We start from the raw sequence: 17,644 nt of genomic DNA, 5'->3' as shown, positions 1-17,644 counted from the left end.
CCTCTGTTCTCTTGCGGGGGACTCTTGTTTCTCTACTGTGGCATTTATGTAGTTCTGTCTTGCATTACAGCCACACACACTACACCTGAGTGCCCAGTTCATTCCCCGGTCTCCCCCAGAGCACCAAGCACAGCACTTTCACTTTCTTCTCCACACAGATATCATTAAACACTTACCCAACTGAATTGCATTTAATTGTCTCCTTGGCCAGAACAGGAAGTAAATATGGGTGGGGGAGCTGAGCTCTAAGCAACTCTTTCTAAACATATCCAACTGAACTCAGTGCACTCAGTCTCTCGAGGGGAAAACAAGAGTTGCCTGCAGTAAAGCGTTGGGAACAGGATCAGGAGGAACTTAGCCACTGGCACAGCAAAGTGAGTATGCTTAAACGAATGGTTTCTATGGATAATAGAGGGATGGTTATAAGGTTTTTCTGCCACATGAGATTTACAGTGAATCTGGGTGTGGGTTGGAGCACGTGGTAGGGTTTATTGTACCAGTTTTTTTGGCGTCTGATCCAAAAAAGACAGAGGAAAAGAAAAGAAAGGAAAGTTTTTAAACCAGACCAGAACTCACAAGTAGCCTAGAAAATTGAGCAGCATGAGACATCCAATTAATATACACTACACTGGCAACAGGGCTTCCTTGAGAAGAATGATCTCCATTGAACTAATACTTATATGACTGGGACGTTGGGGAATTCATATCCACTCTCCCAGCCTCAGTTTCCTTTTCGAGAAGTTGAAAGAATTGGACTCAACGTTCTCCGAGAGACTTTTCAGCTCTGAAATTTTGTAACCAGATAGTATTGCTATTGCAAAATACCACGTGAAGCACTATGAGAGACACAAACATGAAAAACACACAGCCCTCACCCTCCATATTGCCTAACCTCTTTGGGTCTTAGTTTTCTCATCTGTATAACCAAGCAGCTGTGAGGATTAAAGGAGATGTCTTTGTAAAACACTGACTGCCCGGCACTTCATAAATGCCCTGTAACTGGTACCTAACATTATCTCTAAAACAGGATTAGTAAACTCATAGGGGTGTTGAGATGCTCACATGAGCTAATGGAGGCAAACGTCCTTTTTCAATGTTGACATTAGTGCATACATGAAGGATAACTCTATCGCATTTATTTTTTAGCAGCATGAATTCGATGACTTCAGCAGGCCCCACGGCCAATTCTGTGTTTGTGGTAACACCCCAAAACGGGTATCCTGTGATCCCAGGGGGCATGCCTCAGGTGTCCCTTTATCCAAGCAACCAGCCCCAAGTCCACGTAATTTCCAGGAGCCCACCTGGTTTGGAGCCATCTGTGAGTGTGCAACCTGCCCAGAGAGCCTTGAAAGAAGGCAAAGCCTTAGGGGTAAGTGCTGTTTCCCTCTGCAGGCCAGCAGTCACAAACGGCTGGAGCTGGAGGAGTGATGAGGTTTGGAAATACAGAAACTCCAAATCTAGGAGTAGGGTTGGAGTTGACCCGGCCTTGCCAAACTCAGGTCTATTAGAAAGCTCAGCTGTGCAACATCACCAGGGCCTCTGTATGGGGCCTTGTATTTTCTGATTTAGGCATTTTAAGAAAGAAGAAGAAAAGCAACAAAAAAGCAGTAAGCTTGAACACTGGTCCTGTTGCCAACATCCATGTAGCCTGTGGAAGAAAGTGGGTCTAGCGAGCCAGAGGGTGGTATCTAAACCCAATGTGATCAAATGGAATTTTTGCCCAATAGACAGCCAACAAAACAAGAGTTCACAACAGTTGGCCCCCTGAAAGGCTGTCCTTGGTAGGGGAGGCCAGTTTCATTATGCAGCTGAATGATGACAAGCGTGGATTCTGATCCAGATGCCCAAGCTTAAATCCTAGCTCCACTCCAGTACATTGCTCATGGGAGTGTCAATCGATGCATCCCATGTGGATGGCAATTTGTATCTAGCAAATTTGCAAAATACCTAATAAGTCCCTTTCTGAGACATCATCCTCCAGATATGCTTGTGCACATGAGAGATGTGATATGTATGAGCTTATTCCTTGCAGCAAGTTGGTGATAACAAAGGATGGAAACAACCAAAATATTCATTAATATAATACTGGTTAAATCAATGTACATATCGTGCATCAAAAGAAGGAAATGGAGTGGAGCTATAAAAAGAACAAGGAAGCTCCTTATGTAATAATACGGACATAGTCCAAGATATATCATTAATGGAAAAAAATAAGGGGCAGATATTGCATATAATTTGCCACCATTTGTACAAATTTCAGGAAATAAAATATTTGTGTATATATATACTACAAACACATGTATGTTTATACATATATGCATATGGATGTATATACACCCTTTGTGCAAGACAATATCTATATTTGTTTCCCATGGCTGCACTAACAAAGTACCACGAATTGAGTGGCTTAGAACAACAGGAATGTATTGTCTCAGTTCTGGAGGCCACAAGTTCATAATCAAGGATCCACAGGGCCATGCTCCCTCTGAAGGCTTTAGGAAAGAATCGATTCCAGATCTCCTAGCTTCTGGTGGTTCCTCAGCTTATGGCAACATAACTTCAATCTTGGCACACATGGCTTTCTCCTGTGTGCATGTGTGTCTCTTCACATGGCATTCTCTTTAAAAGGACAACAGTCATAGGATTAGGGGCCCGCCCTACTCCGGCATACTTCCTATTACTTAATTACATCCACAGCAACCCCATTTCCAAACAAGATCACGTTCTGAGGTACTGGGGCTTGGAATTTCAACGTATTAATTTGGCAGGGGAGAGGCAGACACAAGTCAATCCATAACCATATCCTAAAGAAATAAGAGATGAGCACAAAGGTTTATCCACAAAGATGTTCATCACAGTGTTATTTATAATATGAAAAAATAGAAACAATTTTACCTGTCCAACATTTCTGTCCCAATTACTCCACGGAATATTTACATGATGGAATCTTGGCAGCCCTTAAAAAATATGTTTGAAGAAAACTTAATACCCTAGGGATGTGTTGATGATGAAATATTAAGCTAATTATACAGAGCCATTTGTATTATCAATGTATATATTTGAAAAGAACAGAAAATTATACACCAAATGTAAGCTGTTGTTTCCTCTGAGTGGGGAGAAATTATGGGAAGTTTTTATTTGACTTTTATGTTTTACATATGACTTTGTAGACTAGGGAAACAACAGGTTTATTCATATAAAAAGGAGGCACAAAGGGGACGCAGGATCCAGCTTCAGAAACAAAGTTTTCGGTTTGTATCTCTCCTGCAGACCGTCCAGATCCTGATCGGCCTGATACACATCGGCCTCGGCTTCATCATGCTGACTGTCCTTTATGGGTACTATGTAGCTATCTCATTCTACGGAGGCTTTCCCTTCTGGGGAGGCGTCTTGGTGAGTAAGGAGAGTCACCAAGCAAGTGAGCTCCCAGAAGTGTCAGCAGACTCAGGGCACCTTGTCAAGTTGAGCAGCTTTTGGCCTCCCGAAATCTCCCCTCCAAGACAGCACATGTGTGAATCCAGCTCAGGTCTTGTTCACCAAGTGTATTTGTCTGCTTGGGCTGCCATGACAAATATCACAGACTGAGTGGCTTAAACCACAGAAATTGATGTCCTCACCGTTCTGGAGACTGGAAGTCCAAGATCAAGGTGTCAGAAGAGTTGGTTTCTTCTGAGGCCTCTCTCCTTGGCTTGTGGATGGCCGTCTTCTCTCTGTGTCCTCACATGGTCTCTGTGTGTCTGTGTCCTCATCTCCTCTTCTTATAAGAACTCTGATCATATTGAATTAGGACCCACCTTAATGATCTCGTTTAAACTTGGTCATCTCTTTAAGGCCCTATCTCAAAATACATTCACATGCTGAGGTACTGGGGGTTAGGACCTCAAAAGATGAATTTTGAGGGGACACAATTGAGCCCATAACACCAAGTGACAGCCCTGCAAGGCTCCATCCACCCAGACGGGGTGCTTTTTCTAATTGGCCCACCCCAGAGGTCAGGGAGCCTTCTTCTAGTTCATCAACCCAAAGGGGGCATCTTTTTCCAATTCACACAAAAACACCCATCTGGACAAAAGACGTTTGGGGAATAACCCTCAACTGTTCAAAGTAAGCCCACAGCCTGAGCTCCAGGAGAAAAATATTTCCCCCAATGGTCAAGAGTGACTGCCCAGCCACAGAGCAGTCATTAAGCTCTGAGGACTCAACCTAGAGTCCACAGATGGGCTTCAGAGTCCCTGTTTTAATAAAATATTTGCTATGTTAGATTTTTTTTTTCTAGAAAAGTCCATAGCTTTCAGCAGATTCTCAGGGTGATCTGTGACTCCATAAAAGGTTAAGAACCAAAAGTGCTTTCTCCCCTCCAATCTCTTGCCTTTATGATTCTTTTGCATTCCCCCAGTGTCCTCTCCCCTACACACACCTCCACACTCCGCCCCCCACCCCAACACACACAGTCCCTCCTTCTCCCTCTCCACCCACCCATTTCCTTTTTCTTCCTGCTGTTACACAGACTGTCCCTTGACTCACACATCTATCCGTGACTCAAATGCAATTTTTCCCACAAATAGCATAACTCTGGAGTAACCTAGATATCAGCCAAAGTCACCCTATCCCATGAGACTTAAATAAAATAGCCTAGAGATATCCTCCACCCTCGCACTCACGCAACATCTGCAAAATGGCAGGGCTTACGTTCTTGGAAGCCTCCTTCTGAGCATCCTCCACTAAGGCTGTGGTCTTCTCTCTTCTCGACTCAGACTCAGACTTGGAACTCAGTCCCTATTCCTCACCCAGACCCCTTACCTGTGTGCATATGACCAACTTTCATGGAGTTTGGGGCAATGGAAAGGACTGACACCACAGCTACATTGCTAATGAGTGTTAGATTCTAGTGAGTATTCTTAAGTGTCCAGTGGCTGCCCTGACATCTCAAATGCCTTGCTAGCCATCTCCCCTTCTGCCAGGTGGCTCAGCTCCCTCCAGCCCTGAGGGCCCTCCTCCCTTTTTTCTGCAGGGCATTTTTGTTCTCTGTTACCTTCTTGACTCCTGAACTATCCATTTCCTAAAGATCATTAATGTCTTCTTCCAGAATAAAGGCCCATCTCCCTTGGCACCTCAAAAGGACTGGCGGGGACAACAGAAGTCCAGCCTTCTGTTCCCTTCCTTCCTCATCCAGTCTCTATAAACAGAAGGGTGTAAGACCGAGATTTATTTTTCCACTTATAGGAAAAATGGCATTCCCCTTAGAAGGCATAAGCAGCTAGAGTAAGTTTTCATTGTAAAACCATCTGCAATCCACAGCACATGCATCCACCCTGAGTGGGAGGGGGTATAGGGTGAGGGTTAAGAACACGGGGTCTGGAGTCAACTGCCTAGATTTGATTCCCAGCTCTGCTATTGAAATGGTCTTGGGTGAGTTATTTAAGAAATCTCTAAGCTTCAGTCTGCCCTTCTGTAAAGTAGGGATGATAATAGTGCTTGATGGGCCATCACACAGTTAAATAAGGCAAGGTGAAAAAGACACTTCATGTGGCAGTGCTCAGCAAAGCTTTTATCAGACCATAGCTGATGCCCTCACAGACCACTGCAGTGACCCACCATCCACGAGGCCTGAGGAATACCAGTGTTGAAATAAATTCCCACGATCTACCTCATCATCCTCTTTTTGATGCTCAGCATCCTAGAGACGTAACTTTTTTTGAGTGACTGAGGTATATAGGCAGGCAAGGACTAATGTTGGCCTTATATCTAAAAGCAGTGGGGAGGCTGGTAACGCTTTCCCTCCCCTCTCCAGAGCCCCCATGCCTGACTGCATCCTTAGATAAAGATGGGCAACCAACAAGATGTGCATGTGGGAAAATAAAAGACAAGGAGGGAAGTAACCTTTATTGACCACCTACTATGTATAGGGTCTACTAGGTGCAAGATATACCAAATGCCAGATGCAAGGCATCAATTATCTCATGACAATGACATTTAGGAAGACATGCAGCTTTTTGAATTTTTCAAGTGAGGAAACAAAGACTTAGAGAAATTAATAACTTACCCAAGATCACATGAGTTTCAAGCCAGGATTTAAAACCAGGTCTGCTGGGTCCTAAAATCTTGGTTTATCCCACTTCACTACCCTGTCTTGTGGTGCAAAACAGCTCACTCATGCATTCGTTCATTCATTCTTTTCCTCGTGTTGAGCTGGAGGTCCCAGCAGAGGAACCTAGTGTGTGCGAGAGAATATGTGTGGGACCAGAATCATGGAAGCCTGAAGATGGGTCCTAACCTTTGACCTCTTTCTAAACCCCCTCTCTCCTGTGCCAGTTCATCATTTCAGGATCCCTCTCAGTGTCAGCAGAAAATTATCCAAAATCTTCCTGCCTGGTAAGTCATATCTGGAGACTGGCCCTCCCAGCTGGGGACCCATAGGAGAGAGACACAAGGCAGGGAAGAAGGTTAACATGCAATCCCTTCCTCATCCTTGTGCTTACTTATAACTAGACACAGGCACAGACACACAGGCTCGCCCCTACTCACACCCAGGACCATGTGAACCCAGCCAGAGTCACAAGGAGGAAAGAGTCCAGAGGATTTGGAGGAGGGAAGGGCAACACAGCCACCTTACTTAAAGCTTCAGAGTGTGGAGACACAGAGACAGGGAATAGCTTCCCTAACTGGGCCTTAGAGGAGGGGGTACAAAGCTCCCAGGGGCTCAGGGCACCCCTCCAGCAGAGCAGAGCACAGAGTAGGCCTCCAGCCATCTCTGCAGGGAAATCAGGGGAACCCAGGCACCTGCCTGCTTCCTTCCCTAAGGAATCCAGCCAAGTGAGCTCAGAAAATCAACACGGACAAGGCTTTGTGGTCCCCTAGCAATGGATCAAGAAAGTACCTCTGGGAGCCGGCCCGGTGGGGTAGTGGTTGAATTCACGTGCTCAGCTTTGGAGGCCCAGGGTTTGTGGGTTCACATCCCAGGTCCGGACCTACATATTGCTCATCAAGCCATGCTGTGGCAGCATCCCACATACGAAATAGAGGAAGATTGGCACAGATGTTAGCTTGGGGACAATCTTCCTCACCAAAAAAAAGGAAAAAAATAGAAAGTACCTTTGTTTCTCTCATGAGCAGGTGTTCTAGGGTAACAAGCCTCAAAGCGGCCAGGTCCCTAGGACCAGATGAAATCCATCTGAAAATCTCCAAAATGAAGCTCAAAATTCTGGGCATTATCTTTACACACATGGCCCAGAATCATGGAGCGTCAGAGCCTGTCACCTCCCAGGACACTGGGGGTGAGCCTCCTGCCTATCTTCTATGGGATAAATGGGTTGAGTGCTTCCCAAAGATTATTCTTGGGGACACTTGTCCCACAAGATGCTCTGTGACGATGGTTAGGTAGAGTTGGAAAATCTCTATTTTGTATTCCACTCTGGAAGATCCATAATCCTTGTTAAAGGCTCTGAGAAGTCCTGCAGCAAAGACCTTTTTAACTTTGTTCAACCCAGCTTTTTTCAAAATTAATTTACCCAAAAATTTTTTTGCACAGAACACCTCTTTACTTGCTGCAGAACTAGGTTTCTGGGAAGCCACATTAAGAAACACTCGTTGAGGCCGGCCCCGTGGTGTAGTGGTTAAGTTTGGTGCACTCCACTTTGGCGGCCTAAGTTCATGGGTTCAGATCCTGGGCACGGATCTACACCTCTTGTCAGGAATGCTGTGGCGGCAACCCACATACAAAACAGAGGAATATTGGCACAGGTGTTAGCTCAGGGCTAATCTTCCTCAGCAAAAAAAAAAAAGAAAGAAAGAAACATTTGTTGAGTCTCTGCTCATCTCAGCTATGATCATTTTCTCTCCCACCCTGACCCTCTGTGTATTCTTCAGCTGAATGGCAGCTTGAGCCTGAACATCGTCAGTGCAATCTGTTCTGTGATTGGAATCATACTCTTCATCACAGATTTGAGTCTCATCCCCACCTATGCCTACACTGACCATTTTCCTTACCCAGACACCTGGGGTGTGGTGAGTATGCCCCTCAACCCACGCTCCTCTGGGTTCCGACTTAGCTATATTTAGGAAATTGTTGGACAGGGCCCAACAACCAAGCTTCTTCACTGAGCACTGTAGGAAAAGGAGGTGCTGTCAGACTCAGAACAGAGTCTAAAGTCCCTGACCTGTAGCTTTGTTTCTGGGTTACTTTAAGCACGTGACTTTTTTTAGTCTTAGTTTCTGTCTTTGGAAAACCACACCTATCCATGATGTTGCTAGGAGAATTAAAGGCAATTACACATATGACGCATATGTACCCACCAACCTGTGCCCCTCCTCCATTCTTGCCTTTCTGCCCATTACTATGGAGAGGAGGTCAGCAAACATTTTCTGTAAAGGGTCAGATGGTAAATATCTAAGACTTTCAGGCCATCCAGGCTCAGTGGCAACTACTCAACCCTATCCTATAGCACAAAAGCAGCCATGGAAAATACACAAACGAATGAGCAGGGCTGTGTTCTGATAAAACTTTATTGAGAAAAGTAGGCAGCAGGCACAATTTTACCCATGGACCGTAATTCATCAAACTGTGCTATAGACTGATGCTGTCCAGTGGAAATAGCACGTGAGTTGCATAGTGTGATTTTAAATTTTCTAGTTGCCACCTTTAAAAAGAAGAAAAAAAATTTGCGACAACATGGATGGTCCTTTAGGGTATGATGCTGAGTGAAATAAGTCAGAGGGAGAAAGTCAAATACCGTATGATCTCACTCATAAGTAGAAAATAAAAACAACGACAAACAAACACATAGCAATGGGAATGGATTGGTGGTTACCATAGGGGAAGGGAGTAGGGGGGAGGGCAAAAGGGGAGATTAGGCTCACATGTGTGGTGATGGATTATAATTAGTCCTTGGGTGATGAATGATGTAATCTACAGAGAATTTGAAAAATATTATGATGTACATCCGAAAGATTTATATTGTTATAATCCAATGTGACTGCAATCAAAAAAAAAATTAATTTTAAAAAAAAGAAGAAAAAAAGAAATGGGTGAACTTAATCTTAATAACATTTTATTGAACCCAATATATCTGAAGTGTTGTCATTTCCACATGTAATCCGTGTAAAAAAATTATTAATTCGGTATTTTGCGTTTCGGGCCCCAAGTCTTTGAAATCCAGTGTGTATTTCGCACTTACAGCGCATCTCAGTTTGGGACTAGCCACATCTCAAGTGCTCAACAGCCAGACGGGACTCACGGGTACCGGGAGGAACAGGGCAGCCACAGATGAGTCCCATGTAAACGCAGTCTCTCCATCTGCACACAGAGGGCGTCCGCTCCCGGTCACTCAACGTTATCACTCCACCTTCTCTCCCCTCTCCCTCGTCCCGCCTCTCTTCTACATCATCGACTGTCCCCCTTTACTAGAGCTTTTCCATCTGCATACAAACATGCTTTTGTTTCTTCCATCTTGAGAAACAATCCAACCAACCTTCTACTTTCCTACTTTCCTGCCAGCTACCACTCTATTTCTCTAGTCCTCCTTTCAGAGAAATCCTTAAAAAAATTGTCTACACTCATTGTCTCCCATTCTCTCCTCTCCTATTCTCTCTTGAACTCACTCTAATCAGACTTTCAGCCTCATTTCTCCAAACACCAAGTCTGCTCAAGGTCCCCACTCGTTTCTCCTGTTTGGTGGACTTCGTGTGGCTTCCAGGCTCCACCCTGGGGCTGGTTCTCCTCCACCCTTGCTGGTCGCTCTCTTCTCTGTCTCCTTTGCTGGTTCTTCTCTCTTCCCCAGTCTCTTAGGCCCAGTCCCAGGTCCTCTTCTGTTTTCTCTGTATGCTCACTGCCTTGGCGTTCTCACAGAGAAACAACTTCTCTAGGACAATGACTCCAAAGGCAGAGCTCCAGCCAAAACCTCGCTCCCAAACTCCAGTCTCTTGTATCCAACTGTCCACTCAACATCTTGAAATTAACACATCCAGATCTGATCTCCAGATTTTCCTTCCCAAACTTTGTTTCCTTGTTTCAGCTAATGGCAACTCCGTCCTTCCAGTTGCTCGGGACAAAACCTTGGCGTAATCATTGACCCCCTTCTTTCTGTCACACCTCCCAGCCAATTCTTCAGGGAATCCTGGTGGTTCTACCTTTAAAATACATCCAGAATCCAGCCATTTTTCACCAGTCCCTCCATTATCACGCTGGCCCGAGCCACCACCACCTCTCAGCTCAGCCACTGCAGCAGCCACCAAAATGCTCCTCCTGCTCCCACCCTAGTCTCCTTGCAGCTGTTGTTAGCACAGCAGCCAGAGTGACCCTTTTTGAAATGTAAGGTCACATCACTTATCTGCTCAAAACCTTCCGCTTCTCCTGTTTTACTCAAAAAAAAAAAAAGCCAACATCCTTACAGTGGCCTAAAGATGCTGGTCCTCTGGTGCCCTCTGCTCCCAGGCTCTATACCGACTTCTGGCTCTCCACACTTGAGCCACACCAAGCTCCTTGATGTTTCCTCGAAAACCCTAGGCATGTTTCCATCTTCAGACCTGGAATGTTCCCTCAGCTACCCGCAGAGCTCCCTCCCTCCCTCGCCACCTTCAGGCCATGGCTCAGGATTCACCTTCTCAATGAGGCCTGCCCAAATGACCCAACACCGTACCTAAAGTCTCAAGCATCGACATGCACTATCCCAGAATCCCAACTCCCCTTCCCCTAATCCACTTTTCCCATAGCTTTAAACATCTAACAAACTCTACAATTGACTTGTCTGTTTCGTTTCATGCTTACTGTCTGTCTCCTCCCACTAGAATATAAGCTTCCTAAGGGCGGAGATGTTTTTCTGTTTCATTCACTGCCATATCTCAAATTCCTAGAACTGTGCCTGGCACATATCTGACACTTCATAGACATTTGTCAAATGAATATATGAATGCACCAGGTATGGCTTGTACTGCATACATGGTAGCTGTTAACTGTTACCTATATTTGATCAGACTGTCCTTCCCAGGACTTTTCTCTCCAAGATTCCTAAGAAAAGCCTCTCCCCAGAGAACCTATGGACCAACTTCATGTCATTTATCAAAAGTACCTTGAGTTCCTCCCCTCCTGGAAACATTTTATGGCTTCCAGTTGCTTTAGGATTAAAGTCCACATTCCTCAGCCAGGTGTTCATTGCTCCCCAGAGATTTGGTTCCAACTCCCTGTGCCCTACAGCTCACTTCCCTTCTAACCCTTTACTCACCCTGACCTCCAGCTACTCCCCTCCAGTGAGAGAAGCAAGCACTGAAGAACACTCCGGTCTTTTCCTACTGGGAAAGCACGGACCAAGGAGGCATGAATTGCCCAGTGTAAGAAATGAGGGAGCTCCTCCTGGTTGAGGAGCTAAGGAGGGAGAAGTGGGGGAGAGATTTAGGAAAGATTAATTTCAGCAGGCCAGCCAGTGCCCTGAAGTATAAAGATCAGTAACTTTTGAGTCGGAAAACTTGGCTTCTAATCTCAGTTATGGCAATGTCTGATCTTAGAGAGACAATTTTCCCCATCCTGGCTGCCCCCGACCTGACCAAGGAGGACTGGGCTTCATCAGAACTTTGCAAATGATGACCCAAGAGATGGGGCACTCCAGGAGCTCAACGAGCATGAATCATTGCCCATCGAATTATAAATACCAAAGCTCTTGGGGGAACCCTTTTTCTTGGAAGGTCTTATTGATGAAAGAATTTTATTGTTAAAAATATATTTGGAAAGGACCAGTAGAATGAGTAAAGGCCCTTCTCCCCTAAGCTTCTGAGATTCATTGACTAAGAAGACATCCTCATCCTGCCTTTCCCTTTGCCTTGGACACCCTCTCCCTCCTCTATCCTCTCTAAGTCTTCCAGTAAAAATTAACCTCCCTCCTCGGTGCCCCTAAGGCACTCTGTGGGGCTCTTTTATAGCTCTCATATGCTAGAAGTGAATATAATGATCTACATCTGTATCTGTCTCCCTCGCTAGATTGTGCCTCTCACGATGCTCTTCTTGGCCACTTGTACCAAACAGATGTTTAATAAATGCTTGCTAAAGCGGGAGGGAGGAGAAGGAAATGTACTAAGGAGAGGTCTCTCCAAAAAGGAGAATTCTTTGAGCAGTGGACTGTCTCCAATGCCATTTTAAAAATTATAATTCACAAACATTTATTTGGTACCTATTCTGTTCTGAGTGCTTTTACACTCATATTTATTATCTCAGGTAATTGGAATCCACATGGCTATTTGGGTCATTCATCCCTTGTCCTTTAAGATTAAAATGGGTTCTACTCAAGCTCTCTCCCCAGATGCAGTGTGAGGCCCCATTCTCCTGGGCATTTTTGCAGAATAGCAAGGTGACAGCGTAGATTTCTCCTGGTCCTTAGGTGGCATCTACTACTGCTGAACTAGTTCAATGTCAGAGTCCTATCACTAACTCTTTTTCCCAAGCTAAAGACAGCCCCAATTACTTCCCTCCACAAAACGCCACTGTCATAAGCCAAGAAGGTTGTCTCAGTGGCCGACTTTCTCTAAAGATTCAGAGAGATGGAGGGTTATATTAGAGCCTAGGAAACTACTGATGACTGAAGATTTGACGTCCCTATCACGTAAACTCTTAATTGCTCTCAGGACGCCTGTTTCTGCAGGGTCCACCTTCCCATCATGTTGTTCAGTCACATCTTTCTCCTCTAACCATCTCACTTTTCCCTCTGTGGCTTGTCCGTGCTCCCAACTTTCTATTTGCTTCCTACACAGAACAGTTTTACTGTTTCAGTGTCGACTCCAGAGCACACCCTCAGGCCTCATCCCCTTACCTGAAGCAAGGTATTGTGATGTTTTCCTAAACAGTGACTCCTTTTTCTCTTGGAGGAGCACTGGTAGTAAATGCTAAAATAACAATTCTTTTACAAACACACTTGACCCTCACAAAAACCCAGTGAGATAATTTCCTGATGAGGCTGAGATGAGGTTGGGGGAGTTCCTCAAAGCCATGGTGATGATCCATTGCAGTGCCAGACTTCAAGCCAGACCTGGAACTCCCTGGCCAGCACTCATGTCCTCCCCACCCGTTCTGGTTCCAGACCCCTGGATCAGCTATTTCTGCTGTGCTGCTCATCTTCTGCATTCTGGAATTCTGCGTTGCAAGCACCTCCTCCCACTTTGGCTGCCAACTGGTCTGCTGTCAACACAACAACGTGAGTCCTGGGGGCTCCTCAGCAGGTGGAAAATGCCCCAAAGGGGGTGGAGACTAGAGGGGTTTTCATGCTTCCCTTTCCTGCCCAGGAGTAGGAGGAGTCCCGCAGTGTCTAGAGGCCTCCACGCATGCCTGGTCCTCCTTACACCCTTATTCATGGACCTACTGTGTGCCTGTGTTTTCTAGGTGGGCGTTGTCTACCCAACTGTTTGTGTGTCAAACCCAGTGGTCATCCCAGAACCAGCGAACCCCCCATCAGCTTATTCCAACGAGGTCCAGGTCTCCAAATAAGCAAAGCCAAAGGTTCTAGAAGCATCTTTCACTGGAACCAAATGAAGATGTCCCCTTTCTGGGCTACTGAATCCCAAGTTCTTCTTTCCCTTACATTCTAAGGGATATGTCTTTCCAACTGCATGCATCTGGACTTCATTCAGTTCAGCATGGTAAATCGTGCTGTTCCTCTATTAAAAAGGAGACAGGAATTTAAAGTGGATTTTAGCAAAGAGGTCTTCCCTAGGGGGAACATGGGGTCTTTGTGTGTACATATTCCTGTGCTTACCTGTGTGAGCTTGTGGGCTAGAGGAACAAAAGTCTATACAACCCAAGCTTCATCCTTCTAATCATTCATTCGTTTAATAAATATGTACTAAGCATTTGATATGTTCAAGACTCTACTCATGGCAGGAGGAGGGTGAACACAACAAAGTCCTTGACCTCGAGGAACTTCTGGCCTCACAAGAAAGGACAACATGCAAGTAATTTTCTCTAACACAGGGCAGATGTGGGGATGTGCAGAGAGAGAACAGAGATGGATATTATTTATTCTGGCAGGGATGTGACAAGGAACAGCGGAAGCAGGGAACAAGCCTGGTTAAGGAAGCAACATTTGAGTGGGGCATTAAAGGAGAACAAGGGGTTTTTTTAGGGCAATTAGGAACAACACTGTTGGGAAGACCATTGGGGAGGGTGAGTCATCCACTAAAATGATCAATCCTTTTGTCCTGTTACCACTGATGCAATAGTACTCGTGAATATACACTATTCTCACCAAAGTCACCAATGCGCTCCAAGTTGCCAAGTTCAATGGTTCTGCTTCCATCCTTATCTTTCTTGACCTCTGCAGGATTTGACCCCACAAACCACTCTCTCCTTAAAACACTATCGTGGTTCTGTTCCAGCTTCTCCACATGCTCTCCTAATTTTCCTACATAAGCCCATCTCTCTCCTCTTGCCCCTAAAGTGTTGCTCTCCAATATGGCACTGCCCTTGGCCCTCTTTGCAGTCTCTGTGCTCAAGCTCCTCTCTTGGGAGTTTGAGATTCAAATCTCAAGTGAGATTGTGAGATTCAAATGTACAGTCAGTGCAAAAAACCACTGCAAAGTGATTATACCTCTTTTCATCAGGCCCTGGGTCCCAGGACTCATCACCCTTGAATTTGAGATTTCTCGTAAAATCCTGGTTGGTATGCCTGCCCTCATCTTCTCCACTTGGCAAGTTCAAGTTCCACTTCCACAGGGAAGCTGTCTTAGGTTCCCAGCCAGAAGCATCCAAGTGAAAAGCAGTCTTGTGGAGGGAGAAGGGAGGGTGAAAAATGTGACCTGGCAGTGATGACATTCAGAGTTTAACTTTGAGGATTTCTTTTTCATCTTGACTGAAAAAAGTTCTGATTTTTGTATGGTGGCTAAAAAATAATAGAACTGTGACTTTATGTTTCATAGTAGTTTATTCACACTTGCAATATTTACAGCTCCTCCATAAAAACATTGGGACAATACATTGGGAAAGTATGTTCAGTCTTTAGAAGGGGCATTATGATGTGAGGGGTTATGTCACATCAAGGAAAGACACATGCTTCCCAGGACCCCCCACCCCAATGCCATGCTATGACCCACACCACCCTGACTTTTCCTTCCCAGAAATCTTACCGCCCACAGTTTGTACCATTTGTATAGATTTGGTCTCCCTGAGTGTAGACACAATGTCTTCCTTAGCTCCTAGCCCTCCTGCCTGGCTCAGGATAAGCCTTGGTAGATAGCAGCTGTTCACTGAATATTTCCTAGAATGAAAAGTATCCTCTTATTTCCAGGAAAGAATCCCTTCCATATCCATTCATTCAGTCATTCAGCAACATAAAGTACCTACTGTATGCCAGGCTCTGGGTACACAGTGGCAAATGAAGCAGATACAGTCCCTGCCCTTCTGGCAATTACATACCAGAGTGTGAAACAGGCAAGTCATGTGATGAGTTAAGCAACGAAAAGTGATGGGGAAAACACATAGGATGCTCATATAGACATTACTAGGGAAGGGGAAGAGGGGCAGAGTTTTTGAAAGGAAGTCTTCTCTAAAGAGGAGATGCGAAGGAAAAGAAGTACCTAGCCACACAGAAAGTACAGTAAAAACTACTCCAGGAAGAGAGAACAACCTGTGCAAAGTTGCTCAATCAGGAAAGAGCTTCAAGTGTTCAGGGAACTGAAGAGAAAAGCCCTGCAGATGGAACATAGTGGAGGAGACAGAGAATGTCTCACGAAGGGACTGGAAACTCAGGCAGCAGCCACATAACAGATGCAGATTTTATTCTAGAGCTAAAAGCCATTGGGTGGCTTTAGCAGGAGAGTGAGGTAATCTGGTTTATGGTTGTGAAAGATCACTCTGCCTGCTTTGTAGGGAAAAGATTGGAGGAGAGTGAAGGCAAGAAGCGGGGAACCCAGGAGGAGATTTAGTGATAGTCCAGGACAGGGGCTGACAAACTAAGGTCTGTGGACCAAATCTGGCCCACTACCTGTTTTTGTAAGTAAAGTTTTATTAGAACACAGCCATGCCCACTTGTTCACAAATGGTCCCTGGCTGCTTTGGTGCTATAACAGCAGAGTTCAGTGGCATGACAGAGACTATAAGGGCTGCCAAGCCTAAAAAATTTACTATCTGGCCCTTTACAGAAAAGTGTATCAACCCTGGAGATCGATGGTGATGATGATGATAAAATCATTGTCCTTTGTCTACCAGAATCTTGATGGTGCATGATCCTCACTGTGGGAAAGAATTGACTGTGATCCGCCCACCCTCTCTTGCCCTTGGTAATCAGAGACTCCCCATGTGAAACTAGTTAAAATGGGAGCTGTAAGCACACAACCATGGTTAGGGGAAGCGGAACGGGATATAGGTGCCCAATAACTACTTGTTGAATGCCTGGACTAGGTAGTGACAATGGAGACAGAGAGGCAGGTTTGGGACATGATTCAGAGGTGAGACTCTAGGGCTCATGGACGGTGTGGGGGAGCAGAGGAAGAGGGGGAAATTGAGGGTAATGCCAAGGTTTCTGGCTCAAGTAACTGAGTGAACAGCCATTTCCTTAGACGGAGAAGGCTGGAGTAGGAAACGGTTTCAGTAGAAAAACCAAGATTCCAGTAATATTGCCCTCAAGAACTTATAGGAGCATAGCATGTCAGAGGTGGCCAAGAAATTAAAGGTAGCTTTCATTTGATGCTTCAATATCCTCTGTAATTGCCCCATCTTTACAATATCAGCATCACCTGGGATCTTGTTAAACATGCAAATTCTTTGGCCCCACCCCAGACCTACTAATTAGAAACTCAGAGGGTCGGGTTCAGCAATCTGTGCTTTACCAAGTATCCTGGGTGATTCTGATGCTCATGCAAGTTTGAGAACCTCTGCTCAACCGTATCTTCTCAAATGATTGTTCCTTCTAGTTTTGAGCACCTTATATGGCAGTGTATATTATGGTGGTGTGTCCAAAGACAGCCCACTCCATCCTTAGACAACTCTACTGAGAAGCTCTTCCAAAGAATGAACTACATCTAAGTGGAAATCCACATGAGATGCTCCCCAGGTTATCACCTAGGAGATAAAAAGATGACCCTTCCCCTTTAGACTTGAGCAATCAACTTACCGGCTAAGACTCAGTCCCAGCCCATCCACTTCCTACCAAAGCTTTTCAGAGGCCCAAGACCCTCACCCTCCCTTTGATCATCTGTTCTCTCCAATTCCCATCCAGGTGAGGCTACTGTCAAATACACTTTGTATGCCTCATAAAGTTAAATCAGCAACCAGGAGTCGATAGAAAGAGGCTGTACACATGTCGAGGCCAATGAAGGCAGGACCAGCAAGATTAGACTTTGCCCAGGTAAAAGACCAATAAAACAACATACAGGACTACTGCCCGAGCCAGTCCAAAGCCTGCCAGAAGTCATCCTGCTGTCAAAGAATAGCCCCCACCTTCCACTATTGAGCACCACACAAGGATGCAGGTACTCAATAAGTATCGTTGAATGGACTCAATCTTCTAAAAAAAGAATTAACATTTATTGAGTCCATAATATCTACTAAGTTATTCTGCCCAATGCCATTTCATCTGCATTATCTCATTTCCTATTCAAACAATACAGAGTGGCATTATCTATGTTTTAAGAACAAGAAATATGAAAATCTGGGGCTCAGAAAGGGTAGATAATT

General features: G+C 45.1%; 1 protein-coding gene across 4 annotated transcripts; it reads left to right on the top strand.

Moving 5' to 3' along the window:
* The first annotated feature begins 254 nt into the window (after nt 1–254).
* Nucleotides 255–13,829, top strand: LOC124229239 (membrane-spanning 4-domains subfamily A member 8-like). Of its 4 annotated transcripts, none has more exons than XM_046644353.1 (7): nt 255–374; nt 1,147–1,369; nt 3,271–3,393; nt 6,313–6,372; nt 7,867–8,004; nt 13,059–13,172; nt 13,358–13,829. In XM_046644353.1, exons 2-7 carry the CDS (start codon nt 1,151–1,153, stop codon nt 13,460–13,462), a joined length of 759 nt encoding a protein of 252 aa, XP_046500309.1. In that variant the 5' UTR covers nt 255–374; nt 1,147–1,150; the 3' UTR covers nt 13,463–13,829. The 4 variants fall into 4 exon arrangements, with proteins under 4 accessions (XP_046500309.1, XP_046500312.1, XP_046500311.1 ...); XM_046644354.1 differs by having other exon boundaries at nt 316–374; nt 1,150–1,369; XM_046644356.1 differs by lacking the exon at nt 3,271–3,393.
* The last annotated feature ends 3,815 nt before the right edge of the window (nt 13,830–17,644 follow it).

Source organism: Equus quagga, chromosome 17 (assembly GCF_021613505.1).
Source record: "Equus quagga isolate Etosha38 chromosome 17, UCLA_HA_Equagga_1.0, whole genome shotgun sequence".
NCBI classification, from domain to species: Eukaryota; Metazoa; Chordata; class Mammalia; order Perissodactyla; family Equidae; genus Equus; species Equus quagga.
This window is presented reverse-complemented; position numbering and strand designations above follow the sequence as displayed.

Excerpts from the sequence above, each read along its gene's own strand:
- LOC124229239 (XM_046644353.1), top strand. The coding sequence starts at position 1,151 with ATGAATTCGATGACTTCAGCAGGCCCCACGGCCAATTCTGTGTTTGTG. Across the intron at positions 8,005-13,058 it reads ACCCAGACACCTGGGGTGTG|ACCCCTGGATCAGCTATTTC; the intron begins GTGAGTATGCCC and ends TTCTGGTTCCAG. Across the intron at positions 13,173-13,357 it reads TCTGCTGTCAACACAACAAC|GTGGGCGTTGTCTACCCAAC; the intron begins GTGAGTCCTGGG and ends TGTGTTTTCTAG.